Source organism: Prunus mume, linkage group LG1 (assembly GCF_029339155.1).
Source record: "Prunus mume cultivar Tortuosa linkage group LG1, ASM2933915v1, whole genome shotgun sequence".
NCBI lineage: Eukaryota > Viridiplantae > Streptophyta > Magnoliopsida > Rosales > Rosaceae > Prunus > Prunus mume.
In genome coordinates, this window is record NC_142698.1 from 16,262,356 (window position 1) to 16,281,001 (window position 18,646).

An 18,646-nucleotide genomic window follows, 5' to 3' on the forward strand; every position below is an offset into this window, starting at 1 on the left:
GTTTTATTTTTCTAATTTTCTTTATTAAAATACACTTCATTAATTTAATTAATATGACATATGATATGGACATGCCACATCATAGTATAAAAATGTAGGATAATAATATGGTAAGTGTAGCATTACTCAAATAATAAATTCCATTTAAAAACTTAGGAAAGTGCATTTGGGGAAGGGAAATTTCACATGTGGATAAAGCAAGGGACGCGTGTCAAAATGCCAGCCTTTGCTGACACTTCAGCTGGTTCTTCCACAAAACAAAAAGTTCATCGTTCACAACATAACCTCCATAACCATGGCTTATCTGCCCTCTCCAAGTCTAACAACACTTAAACACAATCCTAAGCCTACATGCTTCTCTCCTTTAAAACCCACTTATTCTGACCATCTTTGCTTCATCACAACCCAATTCAAAAGCCACCCTCAAAGGTGCAATGCATTCTTTGGTGACAATATCCCTGGAAATGTTTTGAAGACGACTCTCCATTTGGACCAATTTCCTCCTTTTCAATATGGTTACATGCAGTTTCAAACAGCTACAGAGGAACTCTCAGAAACACAGAAGTGGGGTTTCCTGATTTTTGCTGGGATTACATGGATATACTTAACTGCAAGACCAGGTATTCTCATAGGTGCCATTGATGCATACCTTCTTGCTCCTCTGCAATTGGTTTTGGATAGTTTGATTGGAAGGAGAAGGTTGAAGAGTACTGATTTTTTGATTGGGGACAAGTTGGGAGAAGGGTCTTTTGGTGTTGTTTATTCTGGTGCGGTTGTTCCAAAGAATGTGAATGTTGAAGAGACGGTGCAGAAGAGAGGGAAGGGCAGAGCTCCACAGTTGGATGAGAGGTTCAAGGAGAAGGTCATCCTCAAGAAGGTAGCACTGTAGATTTCGTGCATTTTGATTGACCCTTTACTTGTTTATCAATGTTTCTGTGATGTGTAGAGAGATTAATATGATCTTTTAGTTATGGAAATATGCAGGTGAAGATTGGAGTTCAAGGGGCTGAAGAATTTGGCGAATTCGAGGAGTGGTTCAATTACAGGTTGTCTAGAGCAGCACCTGAAACATGTGCTGCGTTCCTGGGAAGTTTTGTTGCTGATAAAACAAGTTCTCAATTTACGAAGGGTGGAAAGTGGCTTGTTTGGAAATTCGAGGTACTAAAACCATTTTAGGATCACTCATTCAAAAATCTAAAGCTTCCCACGTTTATGTTATATATGGTGTTCAAGAACTCAATGGTATAATTATATGTGCCTTTGACGCCTTCATCACACTAATTGTCGGGATGTTCATGTGACAGGGAAACCAAACTCTTGCCGATTACATGAAAGATAGGAAATTCCCTTTTAACTTGGAGTCTGTCATGTTCGGACGTGTCTTGCAAGATGTTGACTCTGTCAAACGCAGTGCATTGATCATCAAGCAAATAATGCGTCAAATTATTACTTCGCTCAAGAAAATCCATGACACGGGCATTGTTCACCGGGACGTAAAGCCAGCAAACTTAGTAGTGACAAGAAGGGGACAAATCAAGCTCATAGACTTTGGGGCAGCCACGGACCTCAGGATTGGAAAGAACTATGTACCAGACCGTACCCTGCTAGATCCTGACTTTTGTCCTCCTGAACTATATGTGCTCCCAGAGGAAACGCCAGTTCCCCCTCCAGAGCCCATTGCTGCATTTCTTTCTCCAATTCTTTGGCAGGTAATACAGTTTCAACCCTTTTATATGCGATGTCAAGCATATAAAAATTCCGCTGCTTTACTGGAGGTATATGGATATAGCAATATAGTGACTGTTGGATCTGCATTCAATTTCAGTTAGTAAATCTGTATGAATTCTTGGGGGTACTCTTATGCATGAATTCTTGTTTTAAAGCATGCAAAATCTGTTTACTAGATGAATCAGACTTTGAAATTATTGTTGCAGCTGAACAGTCCCGACCTCTTTGATATGTACTCTGTTGGAATTATACTATTGCAAATGGCAGTACCATCCTTAAGGTCTTCAGCAGGGTTAAAGAATTTCAATTCAGAAATAAAAACAGTTAAGTATGACTTGAATAAATGGAGGGACTATACTCGGTTGAGGCCTGACTTGTCACTTCTTGATCTCGATTCGGGTAGAGGGTGGGATCTGGCCACAAAGCTTGTGTCAGAGAGAGGTTCCCTTAGAAGGGGGCGCTTATCAGCGGCAGCTGCTCTGAGGCATCCTTACTTCTTGTTAGCTGCTGACCAGGCAGCTGCAGTTCTTTCAAAATTAAGTTTTACCAAATAGTGTGCTGCTTCAAGATGTGAGTATATAATAAAGTTTGTTTCGTTGTCCAAGCATAGAGAAGATTTTGCTCAAGTAACTTGTCAAATATCGTTAACTTTTTCTTTCCCTTTTCTTTTTTGTTACAGCATCACAAGAATGGAGAGACTCACAAACATGCAAGCCCTTGCCTGCGCTGGGTTCATGGTTGTTGCCATTTTTGCACCTGGTGACCTTGGGGGTTTGCTTCCGTTCCAAGTTAACAGGCCAGTGGACTGTGGATGCAATACAAGAGATTACAATTTTATAAATGTTTTTCGTTGCCGATAATATTAATTTATAGCAGGGGAGGTTCGATCCCACTTTGTTAATCATTACTATTAATCTCTTGTATATAAAAAAAAAGAGGGAAGCTCATTTATGCTACGAGCAAGTAACAAAATCATTTCTTTTGTGATCAACATTGGTTCACAACAAGTTCACAAATTTTACAAATCTTGTAAGTCCATTTCTACAGACTATTTTGAGTTGACACAAATTTCAGTTTGTACGAGCTTTCAACATATTTAGCACCTGATCAATATTAGCCTTTCCCGCCCAATCCTAACCAATTGCCCCATTATCAATCCGGCAACTAATTAATAACCCAATGACAACACGACACGTGGACAAATGAAAAAAATAATATTACTTTTACCGACTTTACCAGTCGTATCCTGTAGCGTTCAGAGAAAATCGAAAAACACTTGTAGATGAGAAAATGCAACAATCAGAAGAGAAGAGAATCCAAAAACCTGAAGGGAAGAGAGAATCGAAGACTCTGCAACAATGGAAAAGGTATATCCTCTTGCGTTTCTTTCTTGTCTTTGAGCGTATGGGTTAGTCTGCGTCGGTATGGGGTCTAGTCCAGGTGGGTCCGCGTTGGCTTCTGGTGGGTCCTGTGGGTCCCCATGGGTTCTGTTGGTCGTAGGTCACTTTTTTGGATGGATTTGGGTTGGTGGGCTTCAGGTGGTAGGGTTGGAGAAAAAGGTTGGGGTTCTAGGTTTTCGGTTCTTTTATTTTCTTTCTTCCTTGCTAAAATTCTAACTCAAACATCGCAAATTTTAGGAACCATCAACACCAACTAATGCCTTACTTGATTTGAAAAATCTATATCCCCCTTCTCTCGACTCTCCCGAGGTACATTTCCTGTACATTTTTCTATTAATTTGTTTGTAAATTTTTATGTAAATTTTTATTTCTAATGTAATGAGTTTGATATCTTGTCTAACTCTCACGATGCCGCATTGCTTTCCTTAGGTGTGCTATACGCCTCTCTTGAGGAAATTCGTGCTTCTCCTAAGGAAAGTGAGGAAATTCTTGATGCTCTAGTGCTGAGGGCTTTTCTAAGGGAAAGGGACGTGAGCTGGAAACATCGAAAAAGACAATAGCAAACTAGGAAATACAACTCGAAAATGCATGGAACCTTTCTCTCCATTTTATGTACTTAAAATAGTTGGTTTCTCTCTGTTTGTCTCTTATGTTTCTCCCATTTCAGGTCATTGATATGTACATGAAAGTTTCAATTGGAGAGAATCCCTATTCCACTATTGCTATTGGAGAGCCTTTTTGTAAGCCGGCTGTCAGTGATGCTACAAAGGAGTTTGAAGAAGAAGAGGCTGACAGTGATGCTGACAGTGGTGGGGAGCTTTAGAGGTGGGTTCTTGTAGATATCAGTTTATGGTAATCGCTTGTTATCAGTTTGCACATTTGTGTAGTGACAATTATAGCTTTAGAGGTGGTTTGTTGTTGATATCAGTTGCTGGTATTGTTCCTAGCTAGCTATAAATTGGTTCAAAAGCTATTCTCAGTTGGGCGAATTGGCCAACTTATTACGGACCAAACAACGAGCCTCACTTTTTTTTGGGAGTAATATACAATTTGCTTGACACCCAAAAAAAAGAGTGAGAGAATAGAGGGAGGGAAGACATAAGTGTGCCGTGATACTCGAGTGAGAAAAGACACGAGGGACATGAGTGTACGAACACGAAGGATGAAGGCCATGAGTGTGGCTTGATAGGGAGGATGAACTCCTCCTAGCTTTGGGTCGGATGTTTTGCAACAAAGCATTTTGGCCTCATGTTTGCTTTCTTCTTCCTTTTTTTTTCCTGAGAAGACACTCGAGCAATGCAGAGACTGTCTCCGAGTCACACTGAAAAGTTTGAGATTTTATTTTATGTTCAAAGGCTCAAAAGCCTTCACAAAAACCAAGTTTTCATCGATTTCAAATTTTATTTTAGCATTTTGACCAACATCAAATTAAACCTTGATTCTCTAATATCCAAGACATTTCTTCTAATGAAAACCAAGATGTGCTGAAATATATACAAATTTGCAGCAAGAAGCTAATTAATGGGTATTTGTATTTCAAAAAGAAAAGAAGAAAAATAAAAAGAAAAAAAACTAATGTGTAGCCTCCAAGTCGAGTTTAGTGGACCTCAGATCGAGCCCCACGTCTTTGACCCATGAAATGGCAGTCAACAACTTTAGAAGGAGAAATTGTGAGATACTTTACCAGAAATTTCTCACTGCTTAGCATAACCTACTCTCTAAGTTTATTCTAATGTTAATAAAAGAGATCCTAAAATTCTAATTTGGCCACCGCTAATCAATCCATTTTAGATGTTCAATGTGCCTCCTCTTCACCGATAAACTTTCATTTGTGTTCAATGTAGGGTTTAGGTTTGTAAGAAGATAATAAATAAACAAAAATTAATCAATGAAACAGACTTAAAAAAAACAATGAGAGATGCATTGATAAAATATTAATGAAATCATCCAACCAATCACGACACAAATTACCAAGAAATCCAAAAACGAACCACCAAAACGTTTACATCAAGTAATTAAACAAGTCGAGCTTTAACGGATGTCGATGATGATCCTCCCATCACAATGCGCAGTCTCTTCTTGCATGACAGGGGCTTTCCCTCGCAAGAGAAGACAAGTCCATCGCGAGAAACCCACCCGTTGCGGCGGCTCTCCAGATGAAGCCTGATATGCTTCTTAGGGTAAGCTATATGCTCAAAAGTGCTTGGAAAGTAGACAAACCAGTCGTCTCCACTCTTCCTAGTAATGATGCCTGCCCACCAACCGTCGTTGGCGAACGCAACAACCCTCTCGCCTGGAAAAAGTCAGGCCAAACTTTAGGGCACACAGGCCGGACCTCGTCCACCTCCGCGATCTCTTCCAGAGCGGTGGACATATCATCCTCCTCCACCAGGTTCTTGTACTTCACCTTATACTTGTCCCCCAAGTTTTCAATTACAGTTGCTTCATAATACGAACCGCGAAACCCGTCTTGCTTGCTGACTGATCAAATTAATTTGCTGTTTCATTTTCTACGTATAGATTTGTTATTATTAGCTTCGTTATAAACCACACATTGATATATGTAGTATCCAAATATATATATATTATGATTCTATGAACAAATGTTTCTTTTTTAATTTTAACTGGACCAATCTTCATGGATTTTTTTTTATTTTTTTGATTAAGTGAGATCTTCATGGATTTTCATATACAGATGTACACACATTATTAAGAAATGACAACAATTCAAAGCATATAATAGTTACAGATCATCATAGTATAATGGGAATGTCTCTAGTGGATTCTTCTTCCTGCAGCCCCAGTGGCTTTTCCAAGAACATCTAGAGTTGAAGAGGGCAAGTCTTGTGGAGTGAAGGGCTATGATGTTTGATGTTGAGGGAGATTTCGAAAGAATGATTGCGTACCCGTCATCCATGTAGTCGGTTCCTTCAGGGAAGAGCTGCCACAAAAGACTCCCACCTCCGCTCCCTCCTTTCTTAGTAGAGTTGAGGATGGTCTTGTACACTGTGCTGAGAAGGGTGTCCCTAAACGATGAATTGTAGCCGGGGTCTTTCGAAGACACACCAAACTCCGAAAACACAACCGGCATCCCAAGATATTTCTCTGCATCCTCAATGTGGGCTTCCATCCATGACTTGGTAAATTGGAGATGCAAATCAGAGATTGATTGTGAAATCCTTCATGAATGAATTTAAATAGTTTTGTCACAAGTTGAATATTATGGAAAAAATTTATCGCAAGGAACTAACAAAAACTAGTTATTATTTTCAACAGTTACCAAGAGTCTGCATAGATGTGAACAGAAGCGAAATCAACACCCAAAACCTGGTGGTTCCTTATGAAATCAGTTCCAACTTGTTGAGCATATGTGTTTGGATTAAACTGAACTCTGCCAGGTGCTGAGGGACCATAAAATCCTTCCAATCCGATCTCCACCAAGTGCTTTGGATCGAGGCTCTTGACATAAACAGCCATTTCTTGTATCCAATCCTACAAGACAGAACATTGCTTCAGCTACAAGAAAACGATACATTCCAATAAAACAAAGACACGCACAACCATTTGTTGAAGAGCATGAACCTGCAGTTTATCACCCGAAGGATCTGAGGTGCATCGAGGCTCGTTCATCAGTTCCCAAGCAAAAACTGTGGGATCGTCCTTGTAAGTAATGTTTGTGAGTGTGTTAACTCTGTTAAGAACCGTCTGCAGAGCGAAAGTATCAATAAATATGAACACTAAAAACCTAATTAATCAGTAATTAAAGCACAAAATCGACAATCAAAAGATGGTCAAGGCTTGTAAAAACATGCTTTAACTTGCCTTAACATGGGCCTTGTAGTAGCTTTTGAGTGTTGGATGAGAGAAGAAGTCATCATCTGAAGTCAAATTCAGACCAGCTGCTTTTCCCCATTTGACATATTGTGATTTTCCACCATATGCATCCCAGTTGTTGGTTAAAGACAATATGAGCCTGATCTTGTACTTCCTTGCTTCACTTATCACAAAATCCAAACCCTGCAACGCATTGTACGAAATTCAAATTGACTTAGAATTTGAAGAGCATTTCACAAGCATTGAACAAACAAAATGGTTAGAAATTTTTGCCTTGAAAACTTCTTCATCATAAACTGATGGAGATTTCTGAAGAGCTCGCCACTGGCCGTCGTTGAAAGCCCAAGTCCTACAAACAGTTAGACCCACTGAAAATGCCTGTTTGAATGTATCAGTGACCTTTCCTCTTGTGGATTTATCAGCAGCAAATACCATCAACCAATAAGTGTTGAATCCATTAACATAGAAAGGTTGATCGTTCACTACAAATTGGTTCCCTTTCTTCTGCACCAATTGCCACTCATCATCTTCCATGCCATCATTCAACTCTTCAATCCTACAGAAGGACATATATACACTTATACATTGTGCATATAATCAAAGTAAAACAAAAATAAAAAGGAAATGCCACTCTTATGGATACCAATCACTTGTGCTTGGATATGCTAAATGATCTTCGGCTTCCTCCACCACGGTGTCCAGTTTCTCCACTCCACTAGAACCATGGAAAGTACAACTTGAATGGTTGATGAAAATCATAAAAATGGTCACCATAAGAATGCTCTGTGACATCAAGTTTCTTTTGTGGGTATCCATGGGATTGAACTTGTATGACAATGCATGTTTCTTGGGATACGTATTTATACATGTATGGATGATGTCTACACTTTCTTGGATTGGGCTAGTATATTTGAGCGTGGGGCACCAGAAAAAGTATTGAAACTGAAGAGATGATCACATTTCAAACTTTGAAGGGAAGACAAAAATTGCTTCTTTGCTCTGCCAATTCCTTTTCCTTCAGATCTGATTGGTCTTTCAAGTGTAAGAGTAAAGTTGCAACTAGCATCAATCCCTAAGGTAGTTTCAATTGGGTCCTACAACAAAGTTGTCATGAGCAATAACAAATTAAAAACAATTATCAATCTGAAATTGAAATGGGATTGATAATGTGTCTGATGGCCAAAGCTTTTTAGAAGATATTGTAATACTAATCTCTTGTTTATGTATGAATTTGGTTGAGATAATCTGTTACTATCAGTTTCAGCTCAGATGTCATTATCATCATCCCATGTTAGAGTAGAGTGCATTTGATCATCAAGAGATCCAATCTAGAACTAGATTGGTTGGTCCCATATATGCATATAAAAAAAACAAAGTTCAAAGAGAAAAAGAAAGCAAAATGGATCATCCACCGTTTTCTGCTCAAACTTGGTTTTTCTTTCACCACCTCATGAAGAAGAAGAAGAAGAAGAGAAGGAAGAGTAGGAAGCTGAAGAAAGAAATGTATGTATTTGTGTCGGTTGCACTGTACAGGTAACATGTTTCCCTTTCTCTTTTCTTTTTGCCTTTTGACATTTGGTTACAACCATGTGCGCGACGGCAAATACCTCAAATAATAGAAGGGTACATGTGATACTATCTGAGGAGTTGTTTTAAGGGAGTTTCACTAAAACACCCAAAATGGAGGTTGAAATTATAAAAAAACCCAACACCCAAAACACTTTATAAACACACCCAAAACCTATCATTATACACACTTAAAACCCATTTATAAACACACCCAAAAAGTTGACTTTGAGGTTGATTTTGGATGTGTTTCTATGTTTAAATAGTGCTTGGGTTTTTTTATAAATACATGTCTAGGATTGGGTTTATTTATAAATTTGTATTGTTTTAACATGCAGATTTCTTTTTCTTCTTTTTTAGTCCAACAAAACATTGTGGTTTCACATTTTTAATTGCAAAACGTTGTAGTTTAAGGTCCATAGAGACATACTTGCCAAATTCTCAGTTGGGCCATTGGGAAACAAAAGAGTTAATGAAACTAATGAATTGTTCACTTGGGCCTTTGATACTTGGATTCTTGAAAAATATGAGAGAACTTGCATATTACGGAGATAACATTGTTTTGCTGTTCTCAAACAATCATGTTTCATCATGTGTTAAAATTATTGCTCGTGACGAAACGTGATTAGTTATAATAACAAAACATTCCTATCCCCGTAGTATATTTCTCCTTAACCACCTACATCTTGGACTTTGCCTACCACTAATGTGAGTATTCCCACTTAACATCTCGAAGTAAGAATAAATATTTGGATTTTAGGCATTTGAAAGCGACTAAATTAGTTTTTTTTTTTTTTTTTAATACCAAATACAGTTCTTGTGTCGTTTTTATTATCACAAATTTCGCAAAATAATACGGATTGCATTTAATTAATTAATTAATTATCACTAAACAAATTCACATTGCTTTAATTTTGAGAGTTTCCTTGTCCTTGCTACTTGCTGGTAGTGCGTGCCATTGCTTGCCTCCCATCCCTTGCCAATGAGGGCCAATCATAACATAACAAGACCTTTCTCTTGGTGTGTATTTTCATATCCTTTTCCATCTTTATTTAGTGTATACTTCACAATCATTAATTCATCAAATATTGTATTTTGTCTTTATTAATATGGTAATCCCAACCGACGGTCCTGATTCCATAGAAGCAGCTAAGCCTATATGCCAATGGGCCCCACACCTATATGACGCGTCCACATATTCCAACTAATTCCATTTAAAAACGCGTTTTTCCCTTCTGTGATCACTTACTCACTGATCTGGCAAACAGAGCAATTTCGATTTTTGACAAATTGCGCGTCTGAAATTACTGTCCCACACGGAAGGTCAAACCCGTCATTTCACGTTCAGCCGCCACTCAATCTTAGCTGGGATGGCATGAGTTGATAATACTCAGTAAACTAATGGCTATTTAGCATAGCTAAACAGCTAGTTGAGCAGGTGAGAAAGACCACGCCAACCATTAAAACCAAGCTTCTTTAATTTCGGTTTCTGGTCTCTTCAGCTCTTTTCCCAAATCGCCATTTTCAGAGAGCTCTCTATCAAGGCTGAAACTTTACCAGCGAGCTTTCTCTCTCTCCGGTTCTCATCATTGACTGGTTTGGTCCAGTTCCAAAAGGTAAACCACTCTTTGTTCTTGGCATGGTTTCTTTGTTCAAAGGCTAAGATGTTGTAGCTCACAGCCGCATTCCTTCAGTTTGGTCAATTGAGCTTGATTTATGATTTCTCAGTTGATTTGTTGATCTGGGTTTTTGAGAAAGCATAGATCTTGATCTTTGATAGTTGTTTTTTGTTGGGTAAAGTCAAATCCAAAGTGGGTATGAACACCACTAACGTTGAAGCGGTGTTCATCTTTGTTTTTCTTTGTCTGGCCACCACAATCCATGTTGTTTTGGCTGCTAATTATATCCCATCTGATAAAATCTTCCTAAATTGTGGTGGGCCTCCTGAAACCACCGATTCCGATGGCCTCAAATGGACATCGGATATAGGCTCTAAGTTTGCATCTGGTGCCAACTCCACCACATCCCCAGCTGCCACTCAAGACCCTGCAGTCCCTGAAGTTCCTTTCATGACTGCTAGGGTCTTCCGTTCTGAGTATACCTATAAATTTCCAGTTGCCTCGGGTCGAAAGTTTATCCGTCTTTACTTCTACCCTGCTTCCTATGCGGGGCTCAATGCTTCTAATGCTATTTTTACTGTCACTGCTCAGTCCTATACTCTCCTTAAGAACTTCAGTGTTGCTCAAACAACAGAGGCTTTGGATTATGTTTTTGTTACCAAGGAGTTTTCGGTCAATGTCGAAGGTGAGACATTGGACATTTCGTTTGCACCCTCTTCCAGCGTTGCGAACGCTTATGCGTTTGTGAATGGGATTGAGATTGTGTCAATGCCTGATATTTACAGCGCTCCTGATGGTACCATGATTGTGGGTCAATCGAGTACTTTCTTCATTGATAACAGCACTGCCCTTGAGAATGTTTATCGGATAAACGTGGGTGGTAAGGATATCTCGCCGCCAGGTGATACGGGTCTGTTTAGGTCCTGGTACGATGACACCCAATATCTCTTAGGAGCAGCATTTGGGGTTCCTGAAACTGCTGATCCAAACATGACAGTTAAGTACCCTAAGAGCATGCCTACTTATGTTGCACCAGAGGATGTCTATACCACTGCCAGATCAATGGGGCCAAATGCTAACATCAACCTCAATTACAATTTGACTTGGATTTTCTCAATCGATTCTGGATTCTCTTACCTGGTTCGGCTACATTTCTGTGAGGTTGCCCAAATTATTACCAAGGAAAATCAAAGAGTGTTCAATATCTTTCTCAACAATCAAACTGCTGAGTCTGGGGTTGATGTTGTTACCTTGGCCGGAGGCAATGGAATTCCAGTGTACAGGGATTATGTGGTGTTGGTTCCAAAGGGAAGCCCACAGGTGGATCTATGGCTTGAACTGCATCCAGACACTTCTGATAAGCCAAATTATTATGATGCAATCCTAAACGGAGTTGAGATATTCAAGATTAGTGATGCAACTGGTAACCTCGGAGGGCCTAATCTTATTCCTCTTCCGAAGCAGGATACCATTGACCCAACTAAGGCTAGACCATCATCAGGTCATGGCAAGGCTAAGAGTGATCACAAAGCAATTATTGCTGGGGGAGTTAGTGGTGGAATTGTTTTGGCCCTTGTCCTTGGTTTCTTTGCTATTTGTGTGGCATGCCACCGTAGACATGGGAAGGACTCAAGTACAAGCGAAGGGCCATCTGGGTGGCTCCCTCTGTCTTTATATGGAAATTCACAGTCTGCAGTTTCTGCAAAGACAAACACAACGGGAAGTTACACGTCCTCCCTTCCTTCAAACCTTTGTCGCCATTTCTCATTTGCCGAGATCAAATCTGCCACCAAAAACTTTGATGAGGCTCTACTCCTTGGGGTGGGAGGTTTTGGCAAGGTTTACAAGGGTGAAATCGATGGTGGAGCAACCCAAGTAGCAATCAAGCGTGGAAACCCACTCTCTGAGCAAGGGGTGCATGAATTCCAAACTGAGATTGAAATGCTCTCAAAGCTTCGCCATCGTCATCTTGTTTCTCTGATTGGCTACTGTGAAGAAAACTGTGAAATGATCCTTGTTTATGACTACATGGCTTATGGAACCCTGCGTGAGCATCTGTACAAGACCCAAAAGCCCCCTCTACCCTGGAAGCAAAGGCTTGAGATTTGTATTGGAGCTGCTCGTGGTTTACACTATCTTCACACTGGTGCCAAGCACACCATCATCCACCGCGATGTAAAAACAACTAATATTCTTTTAGACGAGAAGTGGGTTGCGAAGGTTTCGGATTTTGGGCTGTCAAAAACAGGTCCTACATTGGACAACACGCACGTCAGCACGGTTGTAAAAGGCAGCTTTGGATATTTGGATCCAGAGTACTTTAGGCGGCAACAACTGACAGAAAAATCTGATGTCTACTCATTTGGGGTTGTTCTATTTGAGATCTTATGTGCTCGACCAGCCTTGAACCCGTCACTTCCAAAGGAGCAAGTGAGCTTAGCAGAGTGGGCTGCACATTGCCACAAGAAAGGCAGTCTCGATCATATCCTTGACCCTTATCTCAAGGGGAAGATAACACCAGAATGCTTCAAGAAGTTTGCTGAGACAGCAATGAAATGTGTGTCAGATCAAAGCATTGACAGGCCATCAATGGGAGATGTGCTTTGGAACCTTGAGTTTGCTTTGCAGCTACAGGAGAGTGCTGAGGAGAGTGGCAAGGGTATTGGTGCAATGGAACTTGAGGAAGAGCCGTTCATGACCTGCAAAGGGAAGAAGGACCCTGATGCAGTGCCTGCCTTTGATGGTAATGTGACAGACTCGAGGAGCAGCGGGATGAGCATGAGCATAGGTGGCCGGAGCCTAGCTAGCGACGACTCTGATGGATTGACACCAAGTGCTGTGTTCTCACAGATCATGAACCCTAAAGGACGTTAAGAAGATTGAAGATATGGCTCCTCCCTTAATCAATCAGGCAATGAAGTTTGCTGTATTTCTTTTTCCAACTTTTAATTCATTTAAGTTACTGTTATTTTCTAATCTTATTGGAGTCTTCCAATATGATTTGATCACGTTTAGTTGTAATTTTGTATCTATAGTTACATGAAGAGTTTGAAAATAATGTTTCCTACTTCTACTTGCTTTGGTTAGACGATTGTTGATTTGGCTTCTATATGTTCTTATCCTTTGGTATCATGGAGTGTTTTAATAAAAAGAACAGCTTAAAAGAGATGAATTCATGTATGCGTTGCCGTTGTCCAGGACCATAGGCCATGATTGCTCGTCATATATTAAATTATTAATGTCTATAATGCGAGAGAGAGAGAGAGAGAGAGAGAGTTTCATATGATTCATTTCCTTATGTATGTAATGTTGAAGAATATTTCTGTTAAGCCGCGCTGGCAAGACGTGAGAAAGACTGCATTTTAGTGCGATTGTGACTTCGTTCACGCGGCTATTTGGTTTGTGAAAGGGTTGACCCCATGTGAAAGAGAAAATCATCAATAGATTCAAAAATCTATCTTTACCCAACTTCATTATGCATAAGAATTATGCTTTGCGTTCGAACCAAAAAAAAAAAAATTATGCTTTGCGATCGATTGACAGCTGCATACCAGGTTTGTTAATGACTGTCACTAGCATCTCTCTATATGCGAGTCACGATTGTTTTGATGACCATCGCTAGTATCTTGTTATGCGTAAGTCATGATTGTTTGATTGTTGATGATGTACGCATGTGTTTTATTTTTAAGTCCACATTGATCGATTGACAGCTGCGTATTATGCTTGTTGACAATTGTCGCTAGCATCTCTCTACATGTGAGTAACGATTGTTTTGACTGCTATATATCTCTTCATGGATTTTTTAAGTCCACGTTGAAACGGTCGTCGTATTATTGAGTTGAGAGAATTGATGTGTCCACACGAATTTGCAAGAGAACGTTAGACCACTTGAAGAGAAAAGACAGTAGAGACAAAAAGCTCAGGTTGTGGACTTGTGGTTGCATTGCATATACTGTCTCTTTCAGCCGAACCCTCTAGCCCTCTAACCCAACAACCGTGAGAACTTCGATATTCTTTGACACTGCAAGCAATAGAATAGAGTGAAACTGATGTCTGATGCAAAAGGATCTTTGGATTTTCAATCTGGAAAGATGTTCATACGATTGGTCGTATTTACAATCCAAGACCAACATACAAAAAACAATTCCACGCCAAATATATCCATCAACTCGCAACAAATGTAAAAGGAGACATTCAATGACCTCAAAATGACATAGAAACCCCTAGTCATTTCTGACACGGGGCAGAATCTACTATGGAAATTATCTTCTTCTGCAACTCTGGCTTGTTGGCTCCCACTAGCTTGTCGATTTGCTGGCCATCCCGAAGGAAGAAGAAAGTGGGAGTGGCTTTGATATCCCATGAAGTACTGAAATCCTGCACCATACAAAACCAAATGTCAACCACCTGTGAATAAGATATATTTATGATAACACATTAAACCAGCACCAATCTCCCGGAAACATCACAAAACTAGTTGGGAACCATAAGTATATTAATGAGTAATTTGATTGCCACGCATATGGTCAGAGGTAGGTAAAGTCTCTGTCCCAAGAGCAGAACTTGCATGCAATAAATTAATAAACTATTACATTAACAATATCCCTAAACACTTACAGTCAGTTCATCAACATCGATCACAAGGAACATTAGAGAAGTGTATTGCTCCGATAACTCGCGATATAGTGGTGCAATCATTTTGCAAGGACCACACCATGTTGCACTGAAGTTTGCAATCACCTGTTGGACATAAGAATTTCAGTTTAGATAAAGAGCTAGAAGAAAAAGCTAACAAATCATTCAAACTAAACTTGCCAACCAAGTCACAGGTAAGAATTCATGCAAACCAGCACCCAATCTAGTAAACCTATGTAATGCATGACAATAGCATGGACCTATAATGTTTAATTGGGAGCAAGTTGCAGAGAGGAGTTGTTCACTGATGCATTTATGACCACGCATTCTTAACATTGATATCTACTTGAGACAAGACTACAACATTATTTGACAGAAAATCAGCTGAATATCTGTAACAAGACCATACAAAGCAAACTCAAGTTCTTTAAGGAGGAGCCAGGATTCTATAACACCCTAAGCTGTCTTTGATTGCACCCAATTGTACTCCTGATCAGATTAAGAAGACTGCATATTAGCATTTTTCATCAGATCATGTCGCTAATTAGTGGGAGGGTCTAAATATTTAAATAAATAAAAAAGATCTCTTATTATCAAGAATCAGATTTGTTACAACTTACAGGTCATCTATTTAAATATAGAATACCCATGTGTATGGATGTTCCATTGAAGAATGGAACTAAAAGGTCCCCTTGGTTGATATTTTGCTCATAATTGGTTTAAATTCTTTGCGAAGTTGAGTTCCTGGATATTGCCACACTTGGTTCTCGATATCCATTTTCACTTGCCAATCAAAGCTTAAAATTGACAGCCTGGACAAAAACTTTTCAGTGGATTAGAGGATCTACAAAGATTTGATAATCATATTGTTCTCTCCTATCATATTTGGCTCTTAAACGTGCACCTTTGGGTGGGATCCCATCTGAGGTCATGGGACTTGCATCGTCATTCGTGAGTCACAATCTATTTTGTTGTCACTAACCCCAAAATTCTTAATGATTACCGGATTCTAAATGTAGTAACTCATTACTGATAGAAAACACTGACGTTGGTTCAGTCAAAGGCTTAAAGTACATCACAAATTTGAAAACGAAGTACCATATGCCATTCAACACAATTCATTTCTCTTGAAAGGAAAAATGTGATTAAACTTACAGTTTTGCCATCCCTTTTTGCTTCTTCCATCTTTTGATCCCAACTTTCTGTGGTGGTGATGAGGTGCACATTCGCACCAGTAAACTCAGCACCACTTTGTTCAGAATCCTGTTCTTTAGTTTTACTCTACAAGTATCATGAAAGTCATAACTTGTCAGATTTCTTTAAAAAGGCAAAACAATAAACACTAAGTGGCATACAAAATGCTTCACAATCGTAAAAAAAGCACCAAAATCATTGGAGAGATCAATCATATAGTAGTAAATTTTTCTTGCTGCAATATAAATTATTAAAGGCTAAATACAGAAGGAAGAATATAGAATTTTAGTGCATGCATTATAGTTAAAGAAACTGATTTATTGCACAATGTTTATCTACTATCTTCATAAGCTTGACAGGCGATGCAGACTTGTCCTAATCTGGCTAGGAAGATATTCTATTACTAGCAATTAATACCTGCAAAATCTCAAGTTCTTAAAAGAAAGTAATAAACACTGACCTTGCTCACGCAAGCTCCCATCTTGATCACCAACACCAAACTAGTACAGAGCAGCACCCTGAAAGCTTAAACAATCCATCAATTTCATTGGGGCAAATGTAAAATACATGCCATAATGCATATCGATAAAGAAGAACGTTGAGAAATAACATATGACAGATTGATTGTTGGATCTACTCAAATTACAGGTGATTTCAGCCACCCTTCTTTAAAGGGCATGCTTTCTTTAATTCAATTAGTCTCTCAGTATAGACATGGACATTTTATCATTTCAACAAGCATCATCCAAGTATTGTGCTCAAAGTAAGAAAGTAAACAAACCCATGAAACTGAGTGTCAATAGAAATATCAATAGCAAGTACTAAACTTTTAACAACAAGAACCAAAATTTGGAACATTTATCAATGTAACTTCATGCCCAGAACCCCATCATCTTCTGAAATTTTAAGGGAACACGTAGAAGACATCAATTAACAAAAAACAGCTGTGTAAAATTACCTTCTTTCATTGATGAAACACTCAATTTGCACCTCATAAAAGAAAAAGGCAACCAATTTCGTTGGCAATAAACATCTTATTATGCATTGGTTGGAAAGAATTGATAATTTACAGCAATATTAATTAACTGTCAAATTACCTTTAGAGTACGACCGAATTATTGAGCAAAATAATCCGCCATTACAAGGCGAGGATGAAGAACACAAAATGTGAATTCGAATCGAGTGCGTGCAATTTGAGAACAGCGAAGGTTAGCCCAGAGAGAGATTTTCGAAGCTCAAACCGCGATATAAGAAAATTTGGAGAGACAGAAGACGATGATTGTTAGAAGAACCAAACCTTACAGTAAAACAGAAGATGGTTTTTTCTTTGTCTGAAATTACGTGACGGTTTTGGGTCATAAGTTTAACTCGTTAATTCCATTTCCAGCTCAAGACCTAAGCTTTGATTAGCCTTTTGTTTAGACCTTTAATTATGTAAATTTATTTGTATTTATTTATTCTACTTTCCATTAATAATTTAATATTCCACTCTTTGTTTGTAGGCCCCGAACCCTATCTTTTCTTTTTTCCTTTTTGTGGTCATATTTTAACTTATCATTTTATTCTGTTCCATTGAGACCTCTTCATAAATGAATTCTTCTATTCTTTAAAAAAACCTAACAAATAATGAGATTATGCCTTGATTAATTGCACACTTCATTCCCATATTATTTGTTAATTGCCCGTAATTCCCTCCATGATCAACCTGGTCAACTCCATTGTTGGACCAAATAAAACTTTGATTAACTCCATCAAATCCCCATCATACCGTAATTACTTTCGTCGGGCTCAAAGTTACCGTCACAAGCAAAAATTTCTCTCTAATCACCCAATTTTCTTCATATATCTCTTTATATCTTTATCGCATGTAATTCACGAGATGAGGAAATACAATAATAATATTATAGGCGTAGTGTAAGTAGTAAGTTTTCTATCGCCGGAGTTAGAGGTCTCTAATGTAAGTCCTAACCTTATTTACTCGTACATTGCCTGTGACATAATGCTATGTAAATTTTAATACGATACATGTTTTAAATGATTAGATGAAAATCTGGAGAAGATTTGGAAGTTGAAGCAGAGGTGGGGCATTGAGCTAGCTTTGCCAGCCTATTGACTGTTGTCTTTCCGTTGTAAGGCACAACCTTTACAGCTGGTCCAAGTCTCCAAGAAACCGTGTGTAGGCAAACAGGACGAGATTAATTAGGCATATCGCTTGGTCCCATAATGGAGACGACCTAACTATTAAACTTGCTTGTAAGAATTATAACTAATAATTAATCTATTACCAAATAATAAAATCTAATATGGTCAAATTATGCTGCCCCACACATCATCTAAACATGGTTTCATGGCTAGAATGAATATGTTGTGTATGGTTGGAGGAGGGCCCCTCTTGCCTCTCCACCCTCCTAAGTGCTGATAATCACCCACCATTTTGATTGAGTAGTTGCAACTGTTGATGTAAGTGAATTCGATAACGCATTCATGTCTTTCAATTATTCATAAATGACAATTATTCATGCATTTGTGAGTGATTGTCCTTACACTTCTATTCAAATCTCCTTTTTTTATTGGATTTTTCTCACGCATTTGAGCGACTGTTCTGTCCTTACATACCTCTGCAACGATCGAAACTCAATATTTTAAAATATACATTTTAATCAATGGTTC

General features: G+C 38.8%; 4 protein-coding genes and 1 pseudogene across 4 annotated transcripts; 2 read left to right on the plus strand and 3 right to left on the minus strand.

Annotated features, from left to right (window-relative positions):
* Positions 1 to 260: 260 nt before the first annotated feature.
* Positions 261 to 2,744, plus strand: STN8 (Protein kinase superfamily protein). The gene is made up of 5 exons (XM_008246498.3): positions 261 to 877; positions 985 to 1,158; positions 1,305 to 1,709; positions 1,935 to 2,298; positions 2,408 to 2,744. Exons 1-4 carry the CDS (start codon positions 296 to 298, stop codon positions 2,280 to 2,282), a joined length of 1,509 nt encoding a protein of 502 aa, XP_008244720.2. The 5' UTR covers positions 261 to 295; the 3' UTR covers positions 2,283 to 2,298; positions 2,408 to 2,744.
* A 2,285-nt stretch (positions 2,745 to 5,029) lies between these two features.
* Positions 5,030 to 5,683, minus strand: LOC148921156 (protein AGENET DOMAIN (AGD)-CONTAINING P1-like; annotated as a pseudogene).
* A 125-nt stretch (positions 5,684 to 5,808) lies between these two features.
* MAN6 (Glycosyl hydrolase superfamily protein) lies at positions 5,809 to 7,973 on the minus strand. Its single transcript, XM_008246490.2, has 6 exons — positions 7,606 to 7,973; positions 7,236 to 7,518; positions 6,951 to 7,145; positions 6,711 to 6,833; positions 6,409 to 6,620; positions 5,809 to 6,307 (listed from the first exon to the last, which is right to left on the minus strand). The coding sequence occupies exons 1-6, from the start codon at positions 7,776 to 7,778 to the stop codon at positions 5,872 to 5,874; spliced, it is 1,422 nt and encodes a 473-aa protein (XP_008244712.1). The 5' UTR covers positions 7,779 to 7,973; the 3' UTR covers positions 5,809 to 5,871.
* Positions 7,974 to 9,865: 1,892 nt separating this feature from the next.
* On the plus strand, positions 9,866 to 13,311 carry FER (Malectin/receptor-like protein kinase family protein). The gene has a single exon (XM_008246479.2). It carries the CDS (start codon positions 10,346 to 10,348, stop codon positions 13,019 to 13,021), a length of 2,676 nt encoding a protein of 891 aa, XP_008244701.2. The 5' UTR covers positions 9,866 to 10,345; the 3' UTR covers positions 13,022 to 13,311.
* An 890-nt stretch (positions 13,312 to 14,201) lies between these two features.
* On the minus strand, positions 14,202 to 17,371 carry TH9 (thioredoxin H-type 9). Its single transcript, XM_008246468.2, has 5 exons — positions 17,074 to 17,371; positions 16,437 to 16,494; positions 15,938 to 16,063; positions 14,765 to 14,887; positions 14,202 to 14,524 (listed from the first exon to the last, which is right to left on the minus strand). The coding sequence occupies exons 2-5, from the start codon at positions 16,455 to 16,457 to the stop codon at positions 14,375 to 14,377; spliced, it is 420 nt and encodes a 139-aa protein (XP_008244690.1). The 5' UTR covers positions 16,458 to 16,494; positions 17,074 to 17,371; the 3' UTR covers positions 14,202 to 14,374.
* Positions 17,372 to 18,646: the final 1,275 nt, after the last annotated feature.

Bases quoted from the DNA above. Each gene is read 5' to 3' on its own strand.
- TH9 (XM_008246468.2), bottom strand. From the start codon at position 16,457: ATGGGAGCTTGCGTGAGCAAG. The intron at 14,888-15,937 runs GTAAGTTTAATC...TATGTCCAACAG, and splicing joins CAAAAAGGGATGGCAAAACT to GTGATTGCAAACTTCAGTGC. The intron at 14,525-14,764 runs GTAAGTGTTTAG...TGTATGGTGCAG, and splicing joins TCGATGTTGATGAACTGACT to GATTTCAGTACTTCATGGGA.
- FER (XM_008246479.2), top strand. From the start codon at position 10,346: ATGAACACCACTAACGTTGAAGCGGTGTTCATCTTTGTTTTTCTTTGT.
- STN8 (XM_008246498.3), top strand. From the start codon at position 296: ATGGCTTATCTGCCCTCTCCAAGTCTAACAACACTTAAACACAATCCT. The intron at 878-984 runs GTAGCACTGTAG...GGAAATATGCAG, and splicing joins AGAAGGTCATCCTCAAGAAG to GTGAAGATTGGAGTTCAAGG. The intron at 1,710-1,934 runs GTAATACAGTTT...TTATTGTTGCAG, and splicing joins TTTCTCCAATTCTTTGGCAG to CTGAACAGTCCCGACCTCTT.
- MAN6 (XM_008246490.2), bottom strand. From the start codon at position 7,778: ATGGATACCCACAAAAGAAACTTGATGTCACAGAGCATTCTTATGGTG. The intron at 7,519-7,605 runs GTATCCATAAGA...GTCCTTCTGTAG, and splicing joins TATCCAAGCACAAGTGATTG to GATTGAAGAGTTGAATGATG. The intron at 6,621-6,710 runs GTTCATGCTCTT...TCTGTCTTGTAG, and splicing joins CTTCGGGTGATAAACTGCAG to GATTGGATACAAGAAATGGC.